The sequence below is a fragment of the Somniosus microcephalus genome, chromosome 19 (genome assembly GCF_052327205.1).
Source record: "Somniosus microcephalus isolate GS21.2 chromosome 19, FLI_Smic_1.0, whole genome shotgun sequence".
Lineage (NCBI taxonomy): Eukaryota > Metazoa > Chordata > Chondrichthyes > Squaliformes > Somniosidae > Somniosus > Somniosus microcephalus.
Window position 1 is genome coordinate 55195730 of NC_141005.1, and position 11391 is coordinate 55207120.

At 51.6% G+C, this 11391-nt stretch overlaps 1 protein-coding gene across 1 annotated transcript in view; it reads right to left on the reverse strand.

The window, feature by feature from the left end:
• Nucleotides 1–41: 41 nt before the first annotated feature.
• The window catches only part of LOC147104448 (heat shock protein beta-1), a 24540-nt gene continuing 13190 nt past the window's right edge, over nucleotides 42–11391 (reverse strand). Inside the window, exon 3 of the mRNA XM_085961803.1 lies at nucleotides 42–5649. Coding sequence (XP_085817929.1) covers nucleotides 5079–5649 — 571 coding nt within the window. The 3' untranslated portion in view covers nucleotides 42–5078. The remainder of the gene's footprint in view (nucleotides 5650–11391) is intronic.

Genomic DNA, 11391 nt, shown 5'->3' on the forward strand with positions numbered 1-11391 from the left:
TGAGCTAGAATTTTAGGCTGAGATCGCACTGACAGCATGACTGAAATTGGAAATTTATTAGATAAATAATAATACATATAACCCCAGCTCCGAGACCAGATAATAATAAGTACACACAACATAAAATGCATCAATGCTATCTGTAAATTCAACTTTTTTTAATTCATTCTCGGGATGGGGGTGTCACTGGCAAGGCTGGCGTTGATTGCCCAAACCTAATTGCTCTGAGAAGGTGATGGTGGGCCTTCTTCTTGAACCGCTGCACTCCATGTTTGTAGCGGTTTGATATATCCGAGTGGCTTTCTAGGTTACTTCAGAGGACAGTTAATAGTCAACCACGTTGGTGTGGGACTGGAGTCACATATAGGCCAGACTAGGTAAGGACGTCAGGTTTCCTTCCATAAAGGACATCTCAAGAGTTATTTTGCCAGACTCTGTGACTAAAATAAATTGAGCTGTTAGTCTTAAACAGTAGAAGATCACTTTAGCGTCGATATGCATTGCAATTTACATGTGAAAAAGCCTCTGAACTACTTTTATACCTCAGATGGACAGCATAATGATAGTATTCAGCTGCTATAGATTGACATTTTTAGACATTCATTCAGATGGAAAATACTGTACTCTCTCCTCATCTGATATTTTACTCTTCTAAAAGGGAAAGGCTAGACAGTGCACCAGACAGTGTCTAACAGATAATATGAGTAAATCTCAATTTGCATTCACTGTAGGCTTTTGTGGGGCTCAGTGAACAAAGGTTGCAATGTTTATAAAGCAGTCGAAGGCGAAAGAGACAAAATAATAGTGTTACAAAACACAAAATATCATTCAGAGTAGCTTCATCAAATCAACTCTTTGTTTGCTCTAAACAACTCTATAAATATAGGAAAATCAATCTGGTATAAAACTGGATCGCAAATATTTAACAGGTTTGTTAACGAACATTATGATTAGGATGTCCAGAAACTTCCAATTAAAAATTGGGCAGTTTAAAAAAAAATGTTGTTAAGTTTTTGTTCAAGGTGAAGGATGTGGAACACGTCCCATTTTTTATTTGTTTTTGGGATCTGGACGATGCTGGTGAGACCACATTTATCATCAAGCTCTGGTTGCCTTGAGAAGATAGTGGGCCTTCTTTTTGAACTACTGCAGTCCTTGTGGTGATGATGTTCCCACAATGTTGTTAGATGGGACAGTTGATATTAATATGTCTAGAACAGTGATCCAGTGGCGATGAAGGATTGAGAATATATGTCAAAGAGAGAATGGCATGTGACCTGGAGGGAACACAGTTTTCCAGTAGTGTAGCTGGTGGATATCGAGTCCAGTGGCAGAGGCACTGATTAAGCACACTGTTCTGTTCTGGATGGTGTTGAACTTCTTGAGTGTTGATGCAGTTCCACCCATTTGGGCGAGTGGTGAGTATTCAATCACACTCCTGATTTGTGGCTTGTAGATTGTGGAGAAGCTTTAAGGGATCAGGAGGTGAGCTACCCAGCGCCGAGTACCCAGCATCTTCCCTGCTCTTGTAGCAATGGTGTTGATATGGCTGGCCTAGATAAGCTTCTGGTCAGTGGTGATGCCCAAGTTGTTGATGCTGGGAGATTTAATGAGGGTGGTGCCATTGAAGATCAGGTGAGGTGTCTGGGCTTTATCCTGTTCAAGATGGTCATTATATGGCACTTATGTGATGCACATATTACCTGCGTTTAAGACTTGGCCAATGATGGTACTACCAAGCCACACGGTGATGGACATTGAGGTCCTCCATCCTGAATACATTCTGTGCCCTTGGTTCTCTCAGTGCTTTCTCCAAGAGATGTTCAACATGAAGGAACACAGATTTGTCACTTGAGGTGGGGACAGTAGGTGGTGATCAGCAGAGGGTTTCCTTGACCTTGTTTGACCTGACACTATGAGACTCCATGGAGTCTGGGGCCAACGTTGAGGACTCCCAGTTTCATCATCTAGGCCAGTTATAGCACTGTTAGATGAAGAATAAGGGCCCTCTACTCGGCCAAAATAATGTACCTTTGTTCAATCTCAAAAGAGTGCCCCAACCACACGTGTGACATTTTTATGTTTTTCATACAAGTCATTCTGTGACTTCTCTAAACAACAACAACAACTTGTATTTATATATTTATAAAGGAGACTGTCATTTGATGTCAATTATTGTCAAATTAGTGGCAGTTTTGTGCTGTGGCCCATGCACACTAGGAACTAGATTGAGACTACCCATACATTAATATGTTAAATATATATTAATCCAGTTTTATTATGTTTTCCCTTCACTAATATCTGTGTCTAGGCTGGGAGGATAGGAAGTTGACTTTATCCCAGGCCTCCATCACTGACTCAGTAAAGATCTAATTGAAGTTCAGCCCAAGGTGTCTCACCCTCACCTGGTTATTGTTTAGCTCTTATCTATGGTACAATAGCTGAAACACACACTGTGGGTAATTAAGATGTCCACATCATTACATACTGGTTTCATGATATAATGCGGTACATTACCATCTTGCCCTTCACAATAATTTCATATGGCTTTGTGCCATGGCGTTTTTGCGATGCCAAAACAATGTTTACATTCATGTACAATGACATGCACCACACTTCCTTGCCAAAGGGAAGAGAATGAATTAGCATGTTTATTGGATCATCAGATTGTAGCCTGTTCAAGCAGATCATAAGAACATAAGAAATAGGAGCAGGAGTTGTGGCCCCTCAAGCCTGCCCCACCAATCAATAAGATCATGGCTGAACCTCTACATCAACTCCACTTTCCCACCCTATCCCCACATCCTTTGATTCCCTTAGTGCCCAAAAATCTATCGATCTCTGTCTTGAATATACTCATCAACTGAGCCTCCACAGCCCTCTGGGGTAGAGAATTCCAAAGAGTCACAACCCTCTGAGTGAAGAAATTTCTCCTCATCTCAGTCCTAAGTGGCCGACTCCTTATCGTGAGACTATGACCCCTAGTTCTGGACTCCCCAATCAGGGGAAACAACCTCTCAGCATCTACCTTGTCAAGCCCTCTAAAAATATTATACATTTCAATGAGATCACCTTTTTTCTAAACTCCAGTGAATATAGGCCCATTCTACTCAATCTCTCCTCAAGGACAGCCCTCTCATCCCAGGAATCAATCTAGTGAACCTTTGTTGCACCGCCTCCAAGGCAAGTATATCCTTTCTTAGGTAAGGAGACCAAAACTGTGCACAGTACTCCAGGTGAGGTCTCGCCAAAGCCCTATATAATTGCAGCAAAACTTCCTTACTCTTATACTGCAACCCCCTTGCAATAAAGGCTAACATATCATTTGCCTTCCTAATTGCTTGCTGTACCTGCATGTGAAGCTTCTGTGGTCCGTGTACAAGGACCCCCAAATCCCTCTGCATACCAACATTTACTAGACTCTCACCATTTAAAAAATATTCTGCTTTTCCATTCTTCCTACCAAAGTGAATAATTTCACACTTACTCATATTATATTCCATCTGCCACCTTTTTGCCCAATCACTATATCCCTTTGCAACCTCTTAATATCCTCCTCACAGCTTACTTTCCTACCTAGCTTTGTATCATCAGCAAACTTGAATACATTACACTCAGTCCCTTCATCTAAGTCATTGCTATAGATTGTAAATAGCTGAGGCCCAAGCACTGATCCTTGCGGTGCCCCACTAGTTACAGCCTGCCATCCTGAAAATGGCTCGTTTATTCCTACTCTCTGTTTTCTCTCCTTTAACCAATCCTCAATTCATGCTAATATATCACCTCCAATTCAATGAGCCTTAATCTTGTGTAACAACCTCTTGTGTGGCACCTTATCGAATGCTTTCTGAAAATCCAAATATAATGCATCCACTCGTTCCCGCTTACCTACACCGCTAGTTACACTCTCAAAAAACTCCAATAGATTTGTCAAACATGATTTCCCTTTCATCAAACCGTGTTGACTCTGCTTAATCATATTGTGATTTTCCAAGTGCCCTGTTACCACGTCCTTAATAATAGATTCTAGCATATTCCCTACTACTGGTCTATAGTTCCCTGTTTACTCTCTCCCTCCTTTCTGGAACAGCGAGATTACATTTGCTACCTTTCAATCCTGGGGACCATTCTAGAATCTAGGGAATTCTGGAAGATCAAAACCAATGCATCCACTATCTCTGCAGCCACCTCTTTTAGAACCCTTGGTGTAGGCTATCAAGTCAGTGATGGCAGTGATGCACTTGCATTCCTCATACATTCATCTACTCTAATATTCTGCTGTAGTATTTATGGTGATGGAAAGAGGAGGCTGTTTATAACCATAAGCTAGACGTGGATGAGATCTTTCCCTTAACTAATCCATACACAATATGGAGACTAGAAAACCACCAGTGATCTCGTATTTTTTGCGGTTCAACAAATTATTATGCTATGAACTGGTCATAGAATGTGATGGTGCTTCACTGTAAATGATTTATCACTAAACTTAGGATAAAGACTAATCCTTCAGCACAAAGGTCATTGTGCATTGTGACACAGCACGCATGGGCAATCAATGCCCACGTGGTACATCTGCAATCCCTAAAAAAACAGACCAACAAAATGGAACCCAGCCATCCATAAAATGAACAGCATATAATTATAAAACTAAATTACAGACAATCTAACCATGGGCTTCAAACTACAATTCTAAACCACAAAAGCTTTGCTCTTTCAGCTTCTCTGAATTTCTTGATTCCATTATTGCCTTGCAATCACGCTCAGATATCTGCTATTTTCTATGGCATATTGAAGGTAGAAATACTTATGGTTTCAGTACAAAACATAATGTTCCAAAACTTGGCTGTGTTATTTCATTAAGTCAAATGTTTAAGACACTTCCTATATAATATATTCTGTTAGTGCAAATACCTCATCCCATTTCTCAAATACACTCATTGCTTTATTTGTCTAATAGCAAAATGTGAATGATTCCAGATTATATCAAAACATTTGTTTAATTCTCTACATTAATATAGAACATGTTTTCACTAACTTTACTAAAATCATCTCTTGTTTTAAATTAATTGGTTAGAGTTTCATTTGAAAAATTCTTTAACGGGCATATCTGTTGTCTTTTCTTGTTTCACTTGGGTTACTTTCTTCTCTTGCTCTTGCAGTACCTTCTCTTTCTCCCTCTCTTGTTGTACTTCCTTCTCTTTGTCCTGCTCCTTCAGTACCTCCTTCTCTTTGTCCTGCTCCTTCAGTACTTCCTTCTCTTTCTCTGGCTCCTTCAGTACTTCCTTCTCTTCCTCTGGCTCCTTTGGTACCTCCTTCTCTTCCTCTGGCTCCTTCGGTACCTCCTTCTCTTCCTCTGGCTCCTTCAGTACCTCCTTCTCTTCCTCTGGCTCCTTCAGTACCTCCTTCTCTTCCTCTGGTTCCTTCAGTACCTCCTCTTTCTCTGGCTCCTTCGGTACCTCCTTCTCTTCCTCTGGCTCCTTCTCCTTTTCCACTTCCTTCTCCGCTTCAGACTTCTCCTCAGTTCGAACAGGAATCACTATTTCTACAGAAGCCTGGACAGCAGGTTTGGGGAGGGGAGCTTCCACAATTAGAATACCATCAGAGGTCAAGGATGAGGTCACAGACAGGGTGTCCACATCTGAAGGAAGCCTGTGATCACAAAATCAGAATGAATTCAGTTTATGGAAATCCAAAACAAATGTGCTGTGCAAACAAGAAACCTGGCATGAATTCTGTAACGTGATGCTTCCTCAAGTTTGGTATCTGCTCCATTCGCAGTATTTTACATATATAATCGCAGGATTCGATTTCTCTTTAATATCTATAATATAATTAAATTTGGTACATGGGGTGCTTATTGCATTGAAAATTCATTACAAGTACCTGCAGTATCTGTTACTGTGATAAGTATGTTCAATGTTAAAGGTGTCACACTAACCTGTCACCGTCTGTGACACACATTATAGTCAGAGTGCATTAACTTGTAATTGTGCAACCTGGCCACTGGGTTTGCACAAATTGCTCAGAATATTCCCTGAAATGTTTTTATTTGCCTTTTTCTTCTCAGTAACTGAAATTTCTATTGTCTAAATTAAGAGATGAAACAGATTATTTTAAAAATCAAAAAATTACATATCTATATATATATATAAAAGGATCGATCTGTCTGTCTGTCTGTCCGGCTATACACTCTAAAGTTATAGAGCGTACCTACACGTGCGTCACATCAAAAGAAAGCTTACGATTCCAGAACGGTCATAAGCATATTTACTTTTCGGTCGGACAAAAATTGTTCGCACATTATACAAAAAACCTTCAAAATTCCACTCATTATCCACTCATTAGCATTGATTGACTGACGTCAAGGTCGACCAATCCTGTGCCGTCATGATTGACCAATCCTACAGTTCAGTCACTAATGATTTTGAACTCAGGCATCGGGCAGCCATTACTTCAACTACTTCCAGCTCAAAATCTGCTAATCCAGCTTCGAAAAAGTTAGTATCTCTTTTAAAAATAACATAAGATTTACCAAAAATGTTTTATAAGTACTTTCACTTTCATCTTTGAAGGTATTAAAAGATAGAAATGTTGCCCGGCAGCAGATTCACAGAGGGACAGAGAGACAGGGCCGAAAGCCTGGGACTCGATTTAAACCGCCCGGCCCAAAACAGTTAGTCTCTCTTTTAAAAATAACATAAGATTTACCAAAAATCTTTTATAAGTACTTTAACTTTCATCTTTTAAGGTATTAAAAGCTAGAAATGTTTAGCTTAAAAAACAGTGCAAAACGGGCCTAGGCTTCTCCAACTGCCAACAGCCCAAATCCAGTCCCAGGCTTCCAGCCCACACATCGATCAAGGCCCGAGAGAGGGGACAGACAGGGGCAACAAGACCGCGCAGCCCAAAATTGCCCTCGCACCGCGGGGCTCCCCTGCTAGTTTCACAATAAAAGGATTGCATTTATCCATTGAATTGTCCTTTCAGTTTCTTAATGCCCCAGTCTCTCCCAAAATATTGCACTTGGGCTTGATTTTTACCCACAGCTATCACTCTGAGCCGAATTTGGATTGCACTGTTTGAGCATGTGCAGTGTAGCTAATCTCTCAGAATACATCACCTCCCTCCTCACCTTGCGCCTCTCCCCCTGTCTCTCTCCCCCTCCTCCCCCTGTCTCTCTCCCCCTCCTCCCCCCTCTCCCCCTGTCTCTCTCCCCCTCCTCCCCCCCTGTCTCTCTCCCCCTCCTCCCCCCCGTCTCTCTCCCCCTCCTCCCCCCCTGTCTCTCTCCCCCTCCTCCCCCCCTGTCTCTCTCCCCCTCCTCCCCCCCTGTCTCTCTCCCCCTCCTCCCCCACCGTCTCTCTCCCCCTCCTCCCCCCCCGTCTCTCTCCCCCTCCTCCCCGTCTCTCTCCCCCTCCTCCCCCCCCGTCTCTCTCCCCCTCCTCCCCCCCCGTCTCTCTCCCCCTCCTCCCCCCCCGTCTCTCTCCCCCCTCCTCCCCCCCCGTCTCTCTCCCCCTCCTCCCCCCCGTCTCTCTCCCCCTCCTCCCCCCCGTCTCTCTCCCCCTCCTCCCCCCCTCCTCCCCCCCGTCTCTCCCCCCCCCTCCTCCCCCCGTCTCTCTCCCCCTCCTCCCCCCCGTCTCTCTCCCCCTCCTCCCCCCCTCCTCCCCCCCGTCTCTCCCCCCCTCCTCCCCCCCGTCTCTCTCCCCCTCCTCCCCCCCCGTCTCTCTCCCCCTCCTCCCCCCCCCGTCTCTCTCCCCCTCCTCCCCCCCCCGTCTCTCTCCCCCTCCGTCTCTCTCCCCCTCCTCCCCCCCCGTCTCTCTCCCCCTCCTCCCCCCCGTCTCTCTCCCCCTCCTCCCCCCCGTCTCTCTCCCCCTCCTCCCCCCCCGTCTCTCTCCCCCTCCTCCCCCCCGTCTCTCTCCCCCTCCTCCCCCCCGTCTCTCTCCCCCTCCTCCCCCCCGTCTCTCTCCCCTCCTCCCCCCCCGTCTCTCTCCCCCTCCTCCCCCCCCGTCTCTCTCCCCCTCCTCCCCCCCGTCTCTCTCCCCCTCCTCCCCCCCGTCTCTCTCCCCCTCCTCCCCCCCGTCTCTCTCCCCCTCCTCCCCCCCGTCTCTCTCCCCCTCCTCCCCCCCGTCTCTCTCCCCCTCCTCCCCCCCTGTCTCTCTCCCCCTCCTCCCCCCCGTCTCTCTCCCCCTCCTTCCCCCCGTCTCTCTCCCCCTCCTCCCCCCCTGTCTCTCTCCCCCTCCTCCCCCCCTGTCTCTCTCCCCCTCCTCCCCCCCTGTCTCTCTCCCCCTCCTCCCCCCCCCTGTCTCTCTCCCCCTCCTCCCCCCCCTGTCTCTCTCCCCCTCCTCCCCCCCCTGTCTCTTTCCCCCTCCTCCCCCCGTCTCTCTCTCCCCCTCCTCCCCCCGTCTCTCTCCCCCTCCTGTCTCTCTCCCCCTCCTCCCCCCCCTGTCTCTCTCCCCCTCCTCCCCCCCCGTCTCTCTCCCCCTCCTCCCCCCCTGTCTCTCTCCCCCTCCTCCCCCGCCGTCTCTCTCCCCCTCCTCCCCCCCCGTCTCTCTCCCCCTCCTCCCCCCCTGTCTCTCTCCCCCTCCTGTCTCTCTCCCCCTCCTACCCCCCCTGTTTCTCTCCCCCTCCTCCCCCCGTCTCTCTCCCCCTCCTCCCCCCCGTCTCTCTCCCCCTCCTCCCCCCCGTCTCTCTCCCCCTCCTCCCCCCCGTCTCTCTCCCCCTCCTCCCCCCCCTGTCTCTCTCCCCCTCCTCCCCCCCGTCTCTCTCCCCCTCCTCCCCCCCCGTCTCTCTCCCCCTCCTCCCCCCCGTCTCTCTCCCCCTCCTCCCCCCCCTGTCTCTCTCCCCCTCCTCCCCCCCGTCTCTCTCCCCCTCCTCCCCCCCCTGTCTCTCTCCCCCTCCTGTCTCTCTCCCCCTCCTCCCCCCCCGTCTCTCTCCCCCTCCTCCCCCCCCGTCTCTCTCCCCCTCCTCCCCCCCCGTCTCTCTCCTCCTCCTCCCCCCCCGTCTCTCTCCCCCTCCTCCCCCCCCGTCTCTCTCCCCCTCCTCCCCCCCCCCCCGTCTCTCTCCCCCTCCTCCCCCCCCGTCTCTCTCCCCCTCCTCCCCCCCGTCTCTCTCCCCCTCCTCCCCCCCGTCTCTCTCCCCCTCCTCCCCCCCGTCTCTCTCCCCCTCCTCCCCACTCCATCTCTCTCCCCCTCCTCCCCCCCCGTCTCTCTCCCCCTCCTCCCCCCGTCTCTCTCCTCCTCCTCCCCCCCGTCTCTCTCCCCCTCCTCCCCCCCGTCTCTCTCCCCCTCCTCCCCCCCGTCTCTCTCCCCCTCCTCCCCCCCGTCTCTCTCCCCCTCCTCCCCCCCGTCTCTCTCCCCCTCCTCCCCCCCGTCTCTCTCCCCCTCCTCCCCCCCCCGTCTCTCTCCCCCTCCTCCCCCCCGTCTCTCTCCCCCTCCTCCCCCCCCCTGTCTCTCTCCCCCTCCTCCCCCCTGTCTCTCTCCCCCTCCTCCCCCCTGTCTCTCTCCCCCTCCTCCCCCTGTCTCTCTCCCCCTCCTTTCCTCCTCCCCCTCCCCTCCCCTCCCCTCCCCCCCCTCTCCCCACCCTCCTCCCCCCCCTCTCCCCACCCCCCCTCTCCCCCCCTCCTCTCCCCCCTCCCCCTCCTCCTCTCCCCTCTCCCCTCTCCTCCCCCTCCCTCTCTCCCTCCCCCCTCCCCCCCCCCTCCCTCCCCCCCCTCCCCCTCCCTCCCCCCCTCCCCCTCCCCCCCTCCCTCTCCCCCCCTCTCCCCCTCTCTCCCCCCCTCCCTCCCCCCCCCTCCCTCTCTCCCCCTCCCCCCCCTCCCCCCCTCCCTCTCTCCCCCTCCCCCCCTCCCTCTCTCCCCCCTCCCCCCCCCTCTCTCCCCCCCTCCCCCCCTCCCTCTCTCCCCCCCCTCCCTCTCTCCCCCTCCTCCCCCCCCGTCTCTCTCCCCCTCCTCCCCCCCGTCTCTCTCCCCCTCCTCCCCCCCCGTCTCTCTCCCCCTCCTCCCCCCCGTCTCTCTCCCCCTCCTCCCCCCCCCTGTCTCTCTCCCCCTCCTCCCCTCCCCGTCTCTCTCCCCCTCCTCCCCCCCCCGTCTCTCTCCCCCTCCTCCCCCCCGTCTCTCTCCCCCTCCTCCCCCCCCTGTCTCTCTCCCCCTCCTCCCCCCCGTCTCTCTCCCCCTCCTCCCCCCCTGTCTCTCTCCCCCTCCTGTCTCTCTCCCCCTCCTCCCCCCCGTCTCTCTCCCCCTCCTCCCCCCCCGTCTCTCTCCCCCTCCTCCCCCCCGTCTCTCTCCCCCTCCTCCCCCCCCGTCTCTCTCCCCCTCCTCCCCCCCGTCTCTCTCCCCCTCCTCCCCCCCGTCTCTCTCCCCCTCCTCCCCCCCCTGTCTCTCCCCCTCCTCCCCCCCGTCTCTCTCCCCCCTCCTCCCCCCTGTCTCTCTCCCCCTCCTCCCCGTCTCTCTCCCCCTCCCTCTCTCCCCCTCCTCCCCCTGTCTCTCTCCCCCTCCTCTCCCCCCCCCTCTCCCCCCCTCCCCCTCCCTCTCCTCTCTCCTCCCCCTCCCTCCCCCCCTCTTCCCCCTCCCCCCCTCCCCCTCTCCTCCCCTCCCCTCCCCTCTCCTCCCCCCCTCCCCCTCCCCCCTCTCTCCCCCCCTCCCTCCCCCCCTCCCCCTCCCCCCCCTCACCCCCCTCCCTCTCTCCCCCCTCCCTCTCTCCCCCCTCCCCCCTCCCTCTCTCCCCCCCTCCCCCCCCTCCCTCTCTCCCCCTCCCCCCCTCCCTCTCTCCCCCTCCCCCCCCTCCCCCCCTCCCCCTCCTCCCCCCCTCCCCCTCCCAATTCACAATTCACAATTCAAATCGCTTTATTGGCATGATAAGTTACATCTTATGTTGCCAAAGCATCAAAATACATTTATGGTTTAGCACATAAACGCAGTTCTATTCATACATTGTATAAACAGGTATATCCCTGCGTATATAAATATACATTCGCATTGTTTATATATATTCTTTTCTTAGTTTACTGGTTGTCCCTCTGTTCATGGCAAGCTGTAACATAGTGTGCCGCCAGTGTTATACAGCTTCTCTCCTCTCCCAGTAGGAATGGGAGTTTTTGGTTGTCATTCAGATTTCTGAAATCAGGGCATATTTGTGAGAATTTTTGGTAGAAATTCTCCCTGATGCCCTGATATTTTCCACATGCTGTGAGGAAGTGCATCTCTGTCTCCACCACTCCCTGACTGCAGTGAGAGCATAGCCTGTCCTCTCTTGGCAGCCTGGTCTGCCTGTGTCTGCCTTTTTCGATCGCTAGGCTATGTTCGCTAAGTCTGTACCTTGTCAAGGTTCTTCTCAGTTTGTTATCCTTTACCATGGTCAGGTAATCAGCTATGTTGTATTGTCTGTTTAGGGCCAAGTA